Raw genomic sequence first — 19,439 nt, 5'->3', positions numbered from 1 at the left:
TGTTTATCGGACCCCCCTTTTTTTGTAAGCCTACTTCTGTTTAGTGTACAGTGAGTGCACTGATGTGGGGTGTGACATGGAACAGCAGTTGGGAAACTACCTGTTGCATAATCTTTCCTGGAAGCCACATGGGCCTAGTGCATGAGGAGTTGGAGTCTTTGTCCTCAGCTGAGTGATTCTGACCATGGAGGTAGAATCAAATTTTCTGACTCAACATTTTGAAGAGTGAACATCGACTGCAACACCTCAACTCACTAGCGTCCATGTGCTGTTCCTTTTCTTACAGGTATGTTGTACTTCTTATTTTTCGGCTATAACTTGTCTGGTTATTTATGCTCCTATACTTTAATTAGCATTTTATATTGGATGTTGCCTATGATTTGTTTAAACTGTATTGATAGATTTGTGTCTGGTTGAAGAACTCAGACATTTGGACTGAGCACATGGGCAGAATATGCCGGAGAACAAAGGAGTATGGTTCTCTCAATGCAAGGTCCCTTTTCATGTAGATATTTAGAAAAAGTAAGTTTTGCCCAGATGTATTGTAATTTCTTCAGTCTCTATTCTTTCCATTTCTTGTGCTTAGACTCTGTTACTGAACTCTTATTTTTCTCTTTTTGTGAACCTTGCTGTTCTTTCCCTTCACTCTCTGACTCCAAGAACTTTCCCTGCTTCTACTCATAGACTGAAGTATGAAATATGGGCAATTATTGTACAGTAGTGATTGTAATTAGGAAAGGCACTGGTTGAGAATTATGGTTCGGCATGATGGACTTTTCATGTTTTTCCTTCTTTTGTACCTATATTTTTGTTGACCCTAAAATGCAGTCCTTCCTCAACCTGGTTGCTAGAATTGGATACGATAATAATGTAAAGCATCCGAAGGACAGATTCTTACACCCAGTGTGTGTATTTCTGATAGAGAAGCTGAGATATGTAATTTTAAAGTATGAGAATGTTTGGGAAGTTGGCCTCACCAGTTTGGATTTCTGTCAGTTTCCTTTGTCTGAGGCCATGAGGCAGACTTCTCCATTAGTTCTGTGTGCAGCATGGGGAAAGCCAGCCATGCATAGATAATTAGGGCCCAGGAAGTGCTGAGATAAACAGTCAGTGCTTGGAGCAGGTTCAGTATCGATTTAGGTTGTAGAATCGATTATACTGTGACACTGACCTTCTGCTTGAATCGATATTTTATCGATTCTGGAATCGATTTCTGGATTCAGTTTGTGTTTTGATGATTTCCTGGAGAAATATGTTGTTTTTGTAAACAGAGTTTCTAGGTAAACAAGCCTTTGTGACTTTGATTCGATGCTATTTAGGCTGTGTTTTGTTAAATGGTTTTCATGTATGATGTAAAGTTAGCTGAGTGATTCTGACTCAACATTTTGAAGAGTGAACATCGACTGCAACACCTCAACTCACTAGCGTCCATGTGCTGTTCCTTTTCTTACAGAGTGAAACTCTTTTAATGTAATGTACACCTTTGGTGTAACACTTTGTGTTACCCGGGGTGCAACAATATGACCGATTTTAGATAGGGCTTGTATTGCCTAGCCTGTTTGTAGATAATGATTATAGGCGTTATAATCCACTTGGACATTTCACTGAAGTAGTTAGTGACTGATGGGAACACTTACAAAACATGCAATGCTGGATTTGGTTTTGGAAAGCAATTTGTATAATTATGTCTATATGTATTGAATTGAAATCAAAGTTAATTATCACCTATCCATTTCCCAAGCGTTTTGTCTTTCTTAGGAAGATGATATAGAGCATACTTTGGTTCCGATTTAAAATGTGTGGTTTTGTCATTATTGTGTAAAACATCTTTTCACTCCCTCTCTCTTGAGCCAGCATGTTGATTGAGCTAGAGTTCTATTAGAAAAGACTGGCGTACTGGCGTTTCACAATAGTGCGCCTCCAAGAGTTTGCAAAGCGATGACCAATCAGATTGCGCGAAATCTGTCGACCCAATGCGCATATTTGGAAAGGGTAGACAGATTTTGCGCACTGTTATTGGTCAACGCGTGGCAGACACTTAGAGGTGCACTATCGTGAATCGCCTGTATTCATGAACCCAATTTCAAAATCGAAGTTTAAATTGAAAGGTTGCTTAGGTATGTTACTGTTGCTTGAAGTGCATGGTTAACGCTATGGAAATATGACCATTTGTAAATATTGCTTGTGTTGCCTATATCTGTGTACATAGTTACTTAATGTTTTTGGGCGGGTCATAATGCACTGGTACATTTCATTGAAATAATGACTGACGGGAACACTTACACAATATGCAGTGCTGGATTTGGTTTTAGTAAAACATTGTGTATGTCTTTTGTTGAAATGAAAAGCAAATATCATCCATCCATTTCTCTAGTTTTCAGGAAGAGGAGACGGCATACTTTTACACAGATTATAAATTTCTGGTTTTAGTGTTCTTTTGTGAAAATCTTTCTTTTACCCCCCTCTATTAAACAAGATACCAACTGTTTAAAGGCTTTTATAGCTGTATGAAAAAATTGGCAGTTGGCCACAGAGGAAAACCCAATTCTGAAATTGCTTTTTAACCTGCAAGCTATTTTGGTGTTTTGCTGTGGGTGCATGGTTAATACCCTGTAAATATGGCCATACTAAGGACTATATCGTACCTGTTTTAGTATCTTCTCACGGTGTAGTCTTCAAAGCTCTCCACTTGCCAAGCGATATGCGTGGCAAGTGGAGAGCTATTGTTTAAACTGTTACTGTCAGGAATTTCAGCTTCTCACCCGTAGCCATGCCAGGCCAGCCTCCACTCTAGACCCAAATTCCTTCGAACTGTTTCTTTTGTGTGAGTGAACAACGGTATGTGCTGACCTTCCCACGCCAAGGCCTCTATTCGATACACCCTGAGCGAGCGGACCGCTGAACACGCTGCACGCCAAGTTGCTTTCAGTCAAGCTGTGTGGGCATTCTGCTTGAATGTGGCCGTTCATCTCTACACCCTGCTGGGGCACTGCACTCGTGCAAGGCATCGAAAGTTAAGACAACACCATCGGCTGCAACAACTTATCCGTGCCGGAACAATACTCTTCCTCGCCTGTCCAACCCTGCTACCCGCGAAGTCAGCCACCCAGGCCCCATTCTGCAGACCAACCGTACTTAAGCGGCGACGTTACCACCGAGTGCCCTCTACTTGTCCCCTACTCCTCGGCTAACAGAGCAACCCAGCAACCTGTTAGGTTGTAAACAGTCGCTGAACCTTCATGTTTCCGTAAGAATTGGCCGACTTCTTAATCCATATTTTTGTAACGGTGTGTGTTACATTCATTCAATGTAATTTTCATCCTCGGTTGATTTTTGTAGTGTAGTAAAATAACACGCGCTTTACCTATTCTGAAATGCAATTCTAGTTCCTCAATCTTGTTGATTTCTGACTTGTCACTTTCTCTGTCCCATTTTGACTCACTGGATTTGTTCATTGAATAATTTTGCTTTCTAGGCTCGTAAGACCAGAGCTGTTGATGTTACCGTACTTAATCACATGTCGGCGGATGACGTGTTAACACATATTTTCCCTATTTACTCCACGGCGGATGTGCATACTCGTTCAAGAATTCGTTGCCGCGGTTGACATATTAACGAGTCGTGCTTGGTTGAGTCGCAGAGGAGGTTGAGTCAAAGCACGAAAGACGATCCTTATACACGCAGACGCTGCCACTGAGTGGACCCCTCCACACACCAACCCATATACCCAGCAAGATATGGGACGGACGGGTACCCCCTTACATGTCCAATCTCTATACACACTCTGGACTATTGTTACCTAACACCCCCCCATGCGTGTAAAGAATTCCTGAGATTCCGATCAAACATTGACCAACACAAAAGTGGTGGTGTGGTGCTCGCTGTCCCAAATCTTGCTTCATGTGTCAACCCACAATAATCCTTACATGCCTTTCTTGAGTAATTAGAATTGATTGGGAACCCGCACCATACACGAAAGGACCAAGGGGACAAAAAACCTCCTTTAATTGGCGGTGAACCAATTTGCAAAGAGATGAGGTTACAAAATTCCATTTAGCATTGTATCAAACAACTGTCAAAAACCACACATGGCCACTAGTGACGCCTATATACGCTATTGACCTTTTGTATATGAACCGGTAGACGCCTGGACACGCCCCACAATGTTTACCAGGACAGTTGAAACTGCTGAACAGAAAAACTCGGGGAGGGAATTCAAAAATTCAGGGGGAAGAAAACTCAAGAGTTGTGTCTCCCTACATATTTTATGGGCGCCAGAAATGAATTGCAAGGTTGACGAATTTTAGAAAAAATAACACCCCAGCATTTTTTTTGGAAAAAACCGACATTAACCGGCTATTTTAATACTTTTATACTAAGTCAGCACTATCAGCAGGGGAATTCTCAATGAGATAACCGTTCCAGTCGCTAAGTCTTCATTCCTCAAAGATCTACGCCCGGTATCTTTTAAAATGAGCGGTTTGAGAAGTAGTCTTCGTCAAAAGCATATATATTTTATCAGAATGATCATAAAGCAAACTGTATTTATTTTGAATATTCTTGGTTTACTAATGTTATTTTAATCAAACAATACTAAAACAGAGAGTCGAATCCATCCATCTGATCGTTAATTCCAAAGAAAAAAAAACTGTTAATGAATATCCTTATAGCCGACAGGCCGCCAGAACATCCAGCATAATATTGGCTGATTCACTGCTTCCTTGAATACAAGTGTTCAACTGTATTATTCTCAACCCGTCAAGAAAATCATATTGTTCCTTTAGCACAGTATCCGCCTTGAGCAGCCCTTCATCGGTCGAAAGGCGCCATGTTAGTCGGGAGTGTTCATTTTGCTGATACTGACGCGACCGTAATGTGCATTTTCATAGTCGTTCGTAAAACAAGGAAGTGCAGTTCCAACCAAAGGAGCCTCTGTTGCTAGGAAATTTTTGCCCTCTCTTGGTCCAGCTCGGGGCTCATAGGACAAGGGTATTCTCTCTGTCTCAGCATGAAATTACTCCAAGTTGAGGGTACAGAGGTAGCCCCATAATGTGGCTCATACACTGGGCTATTAGCCCCGAGCTGGACCAAAAGAGGGCGCAAATTTCCTACCATTACAGGCTCCCTTGGTACGTACTACACTTTGCTGGTTCACAAACGAATATTAAATGCACGCGTTACGGTGGCATCGCTACCATCAAAATGAGCACTGTTAACTAAAATGGCTGTTTTCAACCGATGACGGGGTGATTCTGCGCTAGGCGGATAAGGAGGTAGTCTAGTGTATAAGCCACATTACGGGGCTAGTACAGGCGTACATGCAACTTCCTTGGAACAGATTTTCCCATACGCAAAATGTTACTCCTTAGGGTTAAATTCATCCTTTTTAAAAATTAGGAAGTACTCTAAACCTGAGACACATCTCAAAGATTTAATACAGCTACTGCAAAGATCTGTCGATTATTTAATTAGCAACACGATGGAATATAAGGAGTTTTTGTCACTCATTCAAGCTGTATTATACTGCCCCATTCATGGTTCTTTTTATAACATCTCACCCACAGATTCTGAATCTCGATTGGTCGAAAGTGTGTCCTGTGAAGCTTGCTAGTTTTACTATTTTTTACTATTTGCTAGGGAACGCTTTCAATTCTCGTGACGGAAGCCAAAAAAGCAGGCCCAAAATTGCCTACACCAACCAAAGCACAGTTTGTATGTGCATGCCTTCAATACTTTCTCTAGAGGGGAAAATGTTCTATTTGAAAATAGAAATTTCGACAAGGACCACATAATGATTATGCAGTCTGCTCAATAATTGTGTGCACTGCTTTTAATGGATGATTCTCAACTCATGCCGAAAAATGGCAGTGACTTTCAACCATTGTGTAAGCCTTGACGCTGTGGTAATCGAAAATGACACGTACTTGGAATACTGCATTGAATATAATAGGGTGCAGTTGTGTTGATTCGCAGTTAGTGTTCACTTAGTTTCCGCATTCGTCATGCAGTGTGACATTGAATGGAACTACACCTGACATTATTGAAAAAATTGGTCAAGCATTGTGACACTCCCAGTAAAAGGTAACATTGCATGAAAAGAACAAAGACTAGGGGGATAAGCGCTACCCAGAATGTCCCCGAATAATTCGGGGAGTCCCAACATACCTACCGCATTAAATATGCAGAAAGTAAGGGCTACATAAATTAAGTGAATCGTCCGCGGCACCATTCCTTCGTACCGTCGTTTTGATGACAGCATCATGGCCGCACAAAATTACAATGCTAATTCTGGTATTCGTCCTGATGATAGCGCGCTTACTGCTCAGCAGGACAGCGAGGCAAACAATATCAACAACAATGCTGATGACTACAAGCCAGGTGGAGTGTGCTACCTGTAAGTGGATCATGATTCGTTATCAAACTTATATGTACATTGCACATAACATAACATGGATCATGATTCTTTATCAAACTTACATGTACATTGCACATAACGTGTGTCATAATGATTATGCAAATCGCCATATTCCAACCCTCATTTTACGCAGCATGGAACACGCATGGCCTTGCACAAACCACAAATTTTCGAAGTAGGCCTAAGCCTATCGGCTTAATTGTTCGCGCCGAACAACTGAATTGGGAGAGATTCAGTCATTATCTCGTGACATTTTTGTACTTGCATATTATACAAACATAATGGCGATCTATGTGTGAATAATTAACACACAGTGACGCACCGCGTCGCTTTAGTTGGATAAGCTAATTTTTGCTGTGTTCTTGAGTTTCTTTCTGCATTCAATTGGGGACCCTGAACAATAGCGGACTATTAGGTCCCCGATTGACAGAGGATCCCCGATTGACAACTGTGTACAAAACATATGGGTGTTGTTCTAAAAAAGTTAAAGTACAAACAAAAGAGGAACAATGGGGGTCCCCAGTTGCAGGCAAATACACACTTGGCTGAGTTGGTATAAAATCTGCCACATTAAAACATTGAATTAAAAGCTGGGATGATGTTACGGATCTTTCTGTAATTCCAACAGCCACACAATAATTTGAAGGATGTAAATTCTCTTTATGACCATGTATGAATAAAAGGCTGCATCCGAATCTGTGGTCTCGAGCTCCAATCCCCTCCCCCCAATGTTGTTTCTCAATGCGCGATCGACGCTGCCGCTCGAGATGACAACATTGACCGTGGGAATGGAGGACCTGGAATGGGTGTGGCTACTGACACCTGTCCCAACAATTTTGCCAAAGAGTGTCTGAGGTACTGCTAACTTTACATCCTTGAAGATCACCGATAGGACAACAGAATTTAAGGACTCTAGGTCTCAAATTAAATTGTTTTAAACTAAAGTGTCAATATTGGCTGATTCACTGCTTCCTTGAATACAAGTGTTCAACTGTATTATTCTCAACCCGTCAAGAAAATCATATTGTTCCTTTAGCACAGTATCCGCCTTGAGCAGCCCTTCATCGGTTGAAAGGCGCCATGTTAGTCGGGAGTGTTCATTTTCCTGATACTGACGCGACCGTAATGTGCATTTTCATAGTCGTTCGTAAAACAAGGAAGTGCAGTTCCAACCAAAGGAGCCTCTGTTGCTAGGAAATTTTTGCCCTCTCTTGGTCCAGCTCGGGGCTCATAGGACAAGGGTATTCTCTCTGTCTCAGCATGAAATTACTCCAAGTTGAGGGTACAGAGGTAGCCCCATAATGTGGCTCATACACTGGGCTATTAGCCCCGAGCTGGACCAAAAGAGGGCGCAAATTTCCTACCATTACAGGCTCCCTTGGTAGGTACTACACTTTGCTGGTTCACAAACGAATATTAAATGCACGCGTTACGCTACCATCAAAATGAGCACTGTTAACTAAAATGGCTGTTTTCAACCGATGACGGGGTGATTCTGCGCTAGGCGGATAAGGAGGTAGTCTAGTGTATAAGCCACATTACGGGGCTAGTACAGGTGTACATGCAACTTCCTTGGAACAGATTTTCTCATACGCAAAATGGTACTCCTTAGGGTTAAATTCATCCTTTTTAAAAATTAGGAAGTACTCTAAACCTGAGACACATCTCAAAGATTTAATACAGCTACTGCAAAGATCTGTCGATTATTTAATTAGCAACACGATGGAATATAAGGAGTTTTTGTCACTCATTCAAGCTGTATTATACTGCCCCATTCATGGTTCTTTTTATAACATCTCACCCACAGATTCTGAATCTCGATTGGCCGAAAGTGTGTCCTGTGAAGCTTGCTAGTTTTACTATTTTTTACTATTTGCTTGGGAACGCTTTCAATTCTCGTGACGGAAGCCAAAAAAGCAGGCCCAAAATTGCCTACGCCAACCAAAGCACAGTTTGTATGTGCATGCCTTCAATACTTTCTCTAGAGGGGAAAATGTTCTATTTGAAAATTGAAATTTCGACAAGGACCACATAATGATTATGCAGTCTGCTCAATAATTGTGTGCACTGCTTTTAATGGATGATTCTCAACTCATGCCGAAAAATGGCAGTGACTTTCAACCATTGTGTAAGCCTTGACGCTGTTGTAATAAAAACTGACACGTACATGGAATACGTAATGAAACAGAAAATACATGCCGTTCGTGTCAAGCTTGCACTAGTCATTGAATTGAATATAATAGGGTGCGGTTGTGTTGATTCGCAGTTAGAGTTCACTTAGTTTCCGCGTTCTTCGTGCAGTGTGACATTGAATGGAACTACACCTGGCTTTGTTGAGAAAACTGGACAACCATTGTGACACTGCCAGTAAAAGGTAACATTGCATGAAAAGAACAAAGACTATGGGGAATAAGCACTACCCAGAATGTCCCGGAATAATTCGGGGAGTCCCAACATACCTACTACATTAAATATGCAGAAAATAACGGCTACATAAATTAAGTGAATCGTCCGCGGCACCAGTCCTTCGTACCGTCGTTTTGCTGACAGCATCATGGCCGCACAAAATCACAATGCTAATTCTGGTATTCGTCCTGATGATAGCGCGTGTACTGCTCAGCAGGACAGCGAGGCAAACAATATCAACAACAATGCTGATGACCACAAGCCAGGTGGAGTGTGCTACCTGTAAGTGGATCATGATTCGTTATCAAACTTACATGTACATTGCACATAACATAACATGGATCATGATTCTTTATCAAACTTACATGTACATTGCACATAACGTGTGTCATAAGATTATGCAAATCGCCATATTCCAACCCTCATTTTACGCAGCATGGAACACGCATGGCCTTGCACAAACCACAAGTTTTCGAAGTAGGCATAAGCCTATCGGCTTAATTATTCGCGCCAAACAAGTGAATTGGGAGAGATTCAGTCATTATCTCGAGACATTTTTGTACTTGCATATTATACAAACATAATGGCGATCTATGTGTGAATAATTAACACACAGTGACGCACCGCGTCGCTTTAGTTGGATAAGCTAATTTTTGCTGTGTTCTTGAGTTTCTTTCTGCATTCAATTGGGGACCCTGAACAATAGCGGACTATTAGGTCCCCGATTGACAGAGGATCCCCGATTGACAACTGTGTACAAAACATATGGGTGGTGTTCTAAAAAAGTTAAAGTACAAACAAAAGAGGAACAATAGGGGGTCCCCAGTTGCAGGCAAATACACACTTGGCTGAGTTGGTGTAAAATCTGCCACATTAAAACATTGAATTAAAAGCTGGGATGATGTTACAGATCTTTCTGTAATTCCAACAGCCACACAATAATTTGAAGGATGTAAATTCTCTTTATGACCATGTATGAATAAAAGGCTGCATCCGAATCTGTGGTCTCGAGGTCCAATCCCCTCCCCCAATGTTGTTTCTCAATGCGCGATCGGCACTGCAGCTCGAGATGACAACATTGACCGTGGGAATGGAGGACCTGGAATGGGTGTGGCTACTGACACCTGTCCCAACAATTTTGCCAAAGAGTGTCTGAGGTACTGCTAACTTTACAACCTTGGAGATCACCGATAGGACAACAGAATTTAAGGACTCTTGGTCTCAAATTAAATTGTTTTAAACTAAAGTGTCAACAAACAGAAGTTACGGGACATTGAGGTAATAGTGCGTTGCATGCTTGTGAATTATTAAAGCATATGAATTAAAATGCCTGCGCCCAGGTTGGCGTCAAATTTTCTCCGCGTGGAGAATAAAACGTAAGCGGTCTAGTTTGTATAGAGCTCTATGGCCCAAAGGCATCATTAAAGAATTTGAGTCTCTCCTGTCCTTTCTTTTTGGACTTTTGATGGATCCCCGTTGTATTTCTCGAGGCAATAACGGAATGAAGAAATAAGAAAAATCCCACAGGATTGTTAGTTGTTTCTGTACTTGAAAGGGCCTTTCAAATTCAGAAACGCATCAATTTTGGACAGTTAGGGGCCGAGGTGCCAAAGTGGATCGTATATAGTTGTGATTGTACACATTATGCAACATTGATAGTATCTTCCCTTTTTAACTTGTGCAGTTTGTATTTTCCAAGAACAATGGCGGAAAGCACACGTAAAACTGCACGGTACGCACATGCAAAACTGTGAACTGGTTTCAGACAATCCTGGCCAAAACTCGTTGTGCCCCCACCCCCTGGCCCCCTCTCAATGTTGGGTCTGAATGTGCGATCTGCGCTCTAGCTGGCTGGAGATGACAACATTGACAGGGTAGTGGGGGACATCCCGGCTTCAGTGGGTATGGCTATTGACGTGTGTCCCAACAATTTGGTTTAGGATTATAGGTCTAGGTCTTCAATCCAATGGAAATACATGGAGACGCCCAGACAATAGACCTAGCCATAACTCTGCAAGCCCGTTTTGGACGCGGCCTAAGCCTACGGTTTCATTTTTAAAGAAAGAGTTTGTTCAGTTTAGTGGAAAAAATTGATGCTGAATGCGAAATTTACCTCTGTCCGCCATTTTGTTCTTGACGTACTCCAGCCACTCCCCACTAATAAGTGGAGAATAATGAAAATCGTTCGCATGTTCGCATGACGTTAATGTGTTGATTGTCAACCCCGTTCTCGTGATTAACCTAAAAGCGAGAGGGGTATCGAATACGAATGGAATTCCGTATCTGCCGTCGTGCGTCGCCCGTCGTGCGTCGCCCGTGGGTTATTTTTGTCATGATTGCGCAGTAGTATTTTTAACTTTGACCCTTGATCGTTTTACATGTACATGTCCTTGTTCGATCGATCCACCATGCCTGACTCTCATTCTAGCAATAGAACTAGAAGATGTACATGTATCTGTTTTTGCAGTTGCGCCAAATTCCAATTGAAAGAAGAAATAATATCCTGACATCGGCTAAGTAACGTGTATATGAAATAACACAATTTCGGTTCCATAAATAAATCAACAAAATAGACTTTTGTTACGGTAGATTGTTTTTCTCGATAACTTAGTTACTCTAGACGTAACTTTACTAGTTAACAGCCAGACTTTAGGTCTAAAGCCTATGTAATATTTCTGTCTGTCCCTGCACGATATCCCACAGAACGGAATGTAAATAATAGATTATTTACAATGTTTGATTCCCAATAGTTTTCATAAGAGACGAACTGATTCAACATTATTTTGAGGGCGGATATACCTATGATGAAATCTGCTGTATATTCCAAATTAGACATGACTTTAGTTGCAGGTTGGCTCACAGAAGTCTTTTAAACAGTAACGTTACTTGTTAGCCCCATAAATAATGCTGATGTGCTGGACAACCTGTTCCCATTGGTCTATCCACCATGGCATACACACCCACAAAAACCAACACGTCATATTTTCTGAAACTTAAACCAAGTGGTAATTGCCCCTTAACAATACATTTAACAAACAGTTTGTTATCCACAGCAAGTCTAGTATTTCTGGATTTCAAGGTGAAATTGAGAGGACAAGATAGAATATCTGTATCGGTTGGCAGATTTCTTCCTGGAATTTGATGAAAACAAGTCGGCACATTTTTACAGTATGCAAATTAGAATAACAAGTTGGATAAGTTGGCCGGAACAATTTTTGCTGAAAATGTTTTTTCCCCAAAAAACACTTGGTTGAATTCTCAGAGAGGCGATATTTTCTTGTCAAGGGGGAGGGGTAGTCTAGCATTATTGGAATTAATCATGTGACTAGTATATGCTTTGCAGGTGGGATTTGTACTTGCCTTATTCGGAAAAGATCTCTAGAAGTGAATGGAATCATCACATTGTCATTTGTTAAACAACGGCTTTTGCATGTCCTATGCAACCCATTTGATGGGCGACGCACGACGGGCGACGGACGACGGGCGACGGACGACACACGACGGGCGACGCACGACGGACGACGGGCGACGGCAGATATGGAATTCCATAAATACGCCCAGTGCTCACTGCGGGCACGATTGGTCACCGGACATCATGGACAGGAAATAACATGGTTGCAGACCCGCCAGTACGTACCATTGACACCAACGATAAAAAATGCGCCTATTTCAAGAAACTTCGAAAGATTCCTGAGACGCTCCATGCACACCTCAAATTCTGGCGAAAGGGTCGAAAGATTTTGCACATTGTGATTGGCCGACGCGTTGCTAACTCTTGGAGGCGCGCTTTTCACTTGCATTAGTCTCTTAGTTATTAGTTCCTGTTGCAATTCCTGGTGGTTGGGGAAAATATCCCCTCCCACTTTTTGAGGTGGCGGAAGGGCTGTTAAATCATCCTCCCATACACACACTTTTTGCGCTGAGTATTAAACAAATTAAAGCGGATTGTAAAGAATTTTTTTAGACTTCAAACGATTAAAATGCATTCAATATTACGAAAAAAAAGGGAAAACAACTTTTAAAAAGCCATAAATATGCCATTCTGAATAAATATTACAAACATGGATTCATATTATGAACATTAACCTCTATATGGAGCCATGGTATCACCCCTCCACCCCCACTTTCATAGCAGGGCAAGTTATGCCCCCCTTTTTCCCATCCCAAATCACCCCCCCCCCCAATTTCGGGCACAGACTTCCGCCACTGGTTTCAATGCCTTTCGATGGTACGTCATACTAGGACCTCAAGAGGAACACAAGGCTTTGACTTTAATGTCATTTGGGCTTCCAGGTATGCGAAGATCCTAGCCCGTTTCTGGTACGTCATTTGCCTCCTGGTTATTATGATTGTGGTAGCATTCACAGCCGTCACTCTTACTCTCTACCCTTTGCCAGACTTCTCAGATCCAGTAAAGGTAGGGTGAATTTGATTCAATTTTTTGAAAACTTGGTAATGCATTCTTGTTTGTCTCCATTTATGACAATGAAAAAAATGAAGTTGCATTGCTTCGGACAGACAGTAAAAGAAAATGACTATTAGGACAATAGGGTAAACTAAAGTAGAGAAAAGAATGCTTAGAATAAAACCTTGAAATTCGCCAACTTATTTCATTGTCAAGTGTCATCTATAGTAATGCATGTTCATGAAGAACTGGCAATACTTGAATTTTGTAACCTGCTCAAATATGTAAAACTCACCAGGTAATGAGATAAATCAGTGATAATGTTAAAGAAAGTTTTTGCTTCCGTCAGACGAATTCAGGACGATAATTTTCCCCGGTCAAATATTTCACGAGTCGATTTTCTTTTTAATACAGCTGCCTGTACTTTTGATTGGTTTTAATGTATATCTGAAAGGGGTTTGACGCACGCGGGACCCGGATATCAGCAAGAGTAAATAGTCTTCGAAACCTTTTCGACGACTCGGACGATTTGCTGGTGTTCCACCCGGCTGATGCTGGACGCTCCCCAGATCAATCGGTGAGACAAGAGCGCGCTGCTCAGCAGCCAAGGACCAGACGGCATACCGACCAAGCAACCACTACCGGAATCCGTTTTTGTTCACCGTTATGTGAGTTGCTTTCCCTCCTTATAACATGTCATTTTTTAAGAAGAGTTCTTAATCTACAAACCATTGATGCATGGTAAAAGCTCTGTGCAAGACGACTCCAAAAAAGTGAGTCCAGATCTGTTAGATACATGTATCGGCAATTTTTGAAAATACAGTCATGATTATTTCACTCACAGTTCAGGTTTTCAACTGTTACTTTCAAATAGAAGTTGAAAGATGGACATTTATATCCGCAGGTATCCGCAGCTCACTTAGCGAGAACTTTTAAGTTTTGTGAAACACATTTTAACGATGATTTACCGCCTGCTAATATGGTCACGTTTATAAAGTTGGTCTTTTCAGATTCTAAGATCAGATGAAATCCGATGCATGCAACGTCTAGAGAAGGCAGTATCGTTGCTTTTGTTCATCGCTGAAACGCAGGCACAAATAAAGTATCTGGTCCTTTCTAATTTTTCATTGTTCCAGCAGAAGGAATAAAATTTATGGTGTCATTGTAAAATGTGCTTTATGTTTGACGCAGCTAAAGGATACCTTTAATGCTTTTTTTTCAGGGCAAATACCGCAAGGCACTGATTTGGGAACATTGGTGTTTGAGGGAGTAGATGGAAGCAACATGCTGACAGCAGAGGCCATTAAATCAGTTTGCAAGGCGGAGGAAGGACTTGTGACGTCACATCCGTCTTACCCAGAGAACTGTCTGTGCCGAGACGCACGTGGCGACTGCCCTAGTTCCTGGTCTCTCGGAAACTACGTAGCACTGCTGTCCAACAAGACCTCCTACGCAGAGATCGAAGACATTGATGTGGCAGACACTGTTAGTCTGCTGCTGCGCTGCGCACCGTTTTTTCGCAACACAACGGTAGAGGACCTCCATGTGGATACTCTTCCAAGTGCCATCCCGGACGACTGCAAACAGCACGAGTACGCTGCTTTCACAATGCTCCACTACCTTCTCCCCGCCGAGGTCGGTCGGGGTGTCACCGAAAGCAGTACCTCGCTGAAGTCCTCAATTACAGCGGTACTGCTACCCATCAGTGACCAAGACGCCCAGGAAAAGATCTTCCAGGAAAGTATACAACAGAAACCCGCCACCGATGGCATCACACGACTCCGGGCGGTGTATATGCCTATCAAGGTCTCCCTCTTTGCGAGCGCCATCTTGTTTGAAAGCCTGTTCTTCGGCATTGCCGCCGCAGCAATTTTTCTCCTGATCTGGATTTATACCGGTTCCATCCTTGTCACCCTGGCGGCACTCATCAATATGGTGTTCTCATTTGCTTTGGCAGATTTCTTCTTCACGGTGGCATTTGTGCGACCCTTCTTCCCCTTTGTCAATATCATTTCTATTATTCTGCTGCTTGGGATCGGTGCCGACGACACGTTTGTCTACATGGACCTGTGGAAGAAGTGCCGATCGGAGTTTGGCGACCAAGACTTGGTGAGACTCGTCCACGAGACCCTCTGCCACGCTTCCGCCACGATGTTTGTGACCAGCTTCACCACTGCAGCCGCGCTCTTCGCGACAGCCTTGAACGATATAGTGGTCGTGAAGTGCTTCGCCGTCTTCGCGGGGACAGCCATCCTGATGAACTTGGCACTGACACTATCTCTGCTGCCGGCCGTCATCGTCATGCAGCACAAACTGACAGCTTGGGGCTGCTCATCATGCAGTTGCTGCTTAACCAAGCTGCTCACACCCCTGACAAAGTTTCATGAAATTGTTATCCCCTTTCTTGTGAAGAAGCTAAGATTCCTGTGGATTGTTCTCTTTCTGTTGCTCCTTGCTGGTAGCGCAGTTGTAATTTTCCGTATCCCAGGTTTCCAGCTACCTAGCTCTTCGGACTTCCAGTATTTCATTAATTCCCACTACCTGGAACAGTATGATCTCGTCTACAAAGACCAGTTTGCATATAACAAGGACAGAGTTAGGTATTTTGTTGGATACGTTGTTTGGGGTGTCCACTCAGTCGACAACGGTGACTGGTGGGACCCAGACGATAGAGGGACCCTAATTTTGGACGATTCTTTCACATTTTCCAGTCCCGAGGACCAGACGTGGCTGCGTAATTTCTGCCGAGATATGCGGGAGCAGAGCTTCCACACGTCATTTGAGGGCGCGGAAAATTGCACTATCGAGAACTTTATCGACTTTATGGAACAGCCAGCTTGTAATATCTCCGGCCAAGATGTGTCCCCTTGCTGCAATCAATCGATTTTTCCTTACGAACCTGATCTCTTTAAGATCTGCCTAGCTAAATTTGCCGATGTCTTTCAATCTCAAAGTCTCTTCTTCTGGAGGACGGACGGTCAGCTAGCTGGTATCAAAATCAGTTTTCAAACGACGTTTAAGGACAGCCTCAAATTCGTTGATAACGACAAACTGTGGACGACCATTGATACTTGGATTGGAGAGAAGATAAAATCGGCGCCTGAATCACTCCAAAGGGGGTGGTTTTCGTCATATTATTACCAACTGTCCTTTTACGATCTCCAACAATGTCTTGCAGCTGGAACCAGAACATCTATGCTCGTCACCTTAGCGGTAGCGTCCGGTATACTGTTTCTGACAATACAGAATATTATCCTCACCCTGTGGGCTATGCTGACCATAACAAGCGCCGTGTTTGTTACAGTTGCAAGCCTTGTCCTGCTTGGCTGGGAGTTAAATGCAGGCGAGGCTACCATTATCACGTTAGCGGTGGGTCTGTCAGTTGATTTCACCATTCACTACGGGGTGGCTTATAAACTCTCTCGTCTCCCTGACCGAATCGGCCGCTCTCTCTACTCTCTTAAAACCATGTCGCCCGCTATCACCATCGCAGCTTTTTCAACGTTCGTTGCGGGCGCCCTGGTGTCGCCGTCCAGACTTCAGAGTTATTATCAGTTTGGCGTCTTTCTGATGCTCGTCATGAGCATCAGCTGGACGCACGGCACCTTCTTCTTCCAGTCGCTGTGTATGGTGGCCGGCCCGCAAGGATCGTGCGGAGACATCCCGTGCCCGGCCTGCTGCGAGGCAAGGTCCGTGTCACCCACGCGGGGGTGGATCACCGAAAGTCAGGGTCACGACAATCCTGTCGTGGCCAGTATCCGTGAAGATGAAGGAATCTATACCGTAACAAACGGATGGATTATTGCCCAGGGGAATGATCTTCTGCCAGGAGGCAAGTAATGACAGAACCATGACTCTGCAACCTGAAGTCTTCTCAATACATTTCATTTATTGTATTTTGATACCAGTGATGTATCGGGGGGGGGGACTTGCTCCCCTGACAGATTTTTAAAAAATTTATTATTATTATCATTTTCGTTTTAAAAGTTTTTTTCAACTGAGAATACTTCATAGGTGAGTAGGAAAGACAGTAATCGTCATATTCAATTATCAAAAAATTGGTTATATATTTCTCCCCCATTATCATATTGAATGAACCCACAAGTGCATTTGCTTTTGAATTCCCCCCCCCCCACCAGAAGCTGGATGTGCCACTGCTTGACACATCACTACTTTAGTAGTAGCTTAACAGTCCCTGCAGGTTCGTGGAAGATATGAATACTTACTATTGGAAGATGGTTTCATTTACACAAACAAAGCACAGCCCCAGACCATATTTTTGGGGCAAGTTTTTTTTTTCAGCCTTTAAACTTTAGAATTTCTTCAGACAATGATTTATGATCTGAAGGACGAGGCTACATTTGGTGACTTTATTACACGTTTTGGAGAGGAGGGGAAATGACATCATCCCTCGAGTCGATTTTTTTCTCATCACATTTTTGAAAGAAATGTTTTTCTCCTTTTGGAGGGAGATTTCCCCGTTGCCACCCCGATGAGCTGGTTGAGTTAGAGTACAGGGTGTATATTTCTGTGTTTGTTGTGTTGAAATCCAATTTGATGATCAACTGTCAATCTTCCTAGAATGCTGGTTTTTCTAGGAAGACGGGACAGCATATTTTTTGCACATATTGAAACGTTTTTGCTTTGCCTGTCTTCACTTTCTCTTAAGAAGACACCAACTTGTTTAAGCCTCATGTCGCTGTATTCTTAAAGAGTCTGGCGGTTGGTGCAATAATGAAAGCCCAATTCCAAAATCGCAGTTTTAAACTGAATCTGGCTTGGTAATTTGTTTGGAATGTATGGTTAATGCTTTATTCATATGACCGATTTTAAATAGGGCTTGTATTGCCTAGCCTATTTGTAGTTAATGTTTATAGGCGTTATAATCCACTTTGACATTTCACTGAAGTAGTTAGTGACTGATGGGAACACTTACAAAACATGCAATGCTGGATTTGGTTTTGGAAAGCAATTTGTATAATTATGTCTATATGTATTGAATTGAAATCAAAGTTAATTATCGCCTATCCATTTCCCAAGCGTTTTGTCTTTCTTAGGAAGATGATAGAGCATACTTTGGTTCCGATTTAAAATGTGTGGTTTTGTCATTATTGTGTAAAACATCTTTTCACTCCCTCTCTCTTGAGCCAGCATGTTGACTGAGCTAGAGCTCTATTCTTAGAAAAGACTGGCAGTACTGGCGTTTCACAATAGTGCGCCTCCAAGAGTTTGCAAAGCGATGACCAATCAGATTGCGCGAAATCTGTCGACCCAATGCGCATATTTGGAAAGGGTAGACAGATTTCGCGCACTGTTATTGGTCAACGCGTGGCAGACACTTAGAGGTGCACTATCGTGAATCGCCTGTATTCATGAACCCAATTTCAAAATCGAAGTTTAAATTGAAAGGTTGCTTAGGTATGTTACTGTTGCTTGAAGTGCATGGTTAACGCTATGGAAATACGACCATTTGTAAATATTGCTTGTGTTGCCTATATCTGTGTACATAGTTACTTAATGTTTTTGGGCGGGTCATAATGCACTGGTACATTTCATTGAAATAATGACTGACGGGAACACTTACACAATATGCAGTGCTGGATTTGGTTTTAGTAAACATTGTGTATGTCTTTTGTTGAAATGAAAAGCAAATATCATCCATCCATTTCTCTAGTTTTCAGGAAGAGGAGACGGCATACTTTTACACAGATTATAAATTTCTGGTTTTAGTGTTCTTGTGTGAAAATCTTTCTTTTACCACCCTCTATTAAACAAGATACCAACTGTTTAAAGGCTTTTATAGCTGTATGAAAAAATTGGCAGTTGGCCACAGAGGAAAACCCAATTCTGAAATTGCTTTTTAACCTGCAAGCTATTTTGGTGTTTTGCTGTGGGTGCATGGTTAATACCCTGTAAATATGACCATTCTAAGGAATATATCGTACCTGTTTTAGTATCTTCTCACGGTGTAGTCTTCAAAGCTCTCCACTTGCCAAGCGATATGCGTGGCAAGTGGAGAGCTATTCTTCAAACTGTTACTGTCAGGAATTTCAGATTCTCACCCGTAGCCATGCCAGGCCAGCCTCTACTCTAGACCCAAATTCCTTCAAACTGTTTCTTTTGTGTTAAGCCACTTTGAGTGAACAACGGTATGTGCTGACCCTCCCACGCCAAGGCCTCTATTCGATACACCCTGAGCTAGCGGACCGCTGA

At 42.4% G+C, this 19,439-nt stretch overlaps 1 protein-coding gene and 1 long non-coding RNA gene across 2 annotated transcripts; both read left to right on the top strand.

The window, feature by feature from the left end:
* Positions 1–1,899: 1,899 nt before the first annotated feature.
* LOC147795022 (uncharacterized) lies at positions 1,900–19,163 on the top strand. The gene is made up of 2 exons (XR_015424174.1): positions 1,900–2,485; positions 17,214–19,163. It is a non-coding gene; the product is annotated as an uncharacterized LOC147795022 (long non-coding RNA).
* LOC147795023 (protein dispatched homolog 1-like) lies at positions 5,174–17,066 on the top strand. Its single transcript, XM_087132331.1, has 4 exons — positions 5,174–6,394; positions 13,115–13,238; positions 13,681–13,894; positions 14,449–17,066. The coding sequence occupies exons 1-4, from the start codon at positions 6,261–6,263 to the stop codon at positions 17,064–17,066; spliced, it is 3,090 nt and encodes a 1,029-aa protein (XP_086988457.1). The 5' UTR covers positions 5,174–6,260.
* Positions 19,164–19,439: the final 276 nt, after the last annotated feature.

Source organism: Acanthaster planci, unplaced genomic scaffold (genome assembly GCF_054643075.1).
Source record: "Acanthaster planci isolate LZ-2023a unplaced genomic scaffold, COTS_SCS Contig213, whole genome shotgun sequence".
Taxonomy (NCBI): domain Eukaryota; kingdom Metazoa; phylum Echinodermata; class Asteroidea; order Valvatida; family Acanthasteridae; genus Acanthaster; species Acanthaster planci.
This window is presented reverse-complemented; position numbering and strand designations above follow the sequence as displayed.

What these genes read in the sequence shown, in the direction of transcription:
- LOC147795023 (XM_087132331.1), top strand. Translation starts at nt 6,261, where the DNA reads ATGGCCGCACAAAATTACAATGCTAATTCTGGTATTCGTCCTGATGAT. An exon ending in CCAGGTGGAGTGTGCTACCT is followed by an intron (nt 6,395 to 13,114) that starts GTAAGTGGATCA and finishes TTGGGCTTCCAG; the next exon opens with GTATGCGAAGATCCTAGCCC. An exon ending in CCGTTTTTGTTCACCGTTAT is followed by an intron (nt 13,895 to 14,448) that starts GTGAGTTGCTTT and finishes CTTTTTTTTCAG; the next exon opens with GGCAAATACCGCAAGGCACT.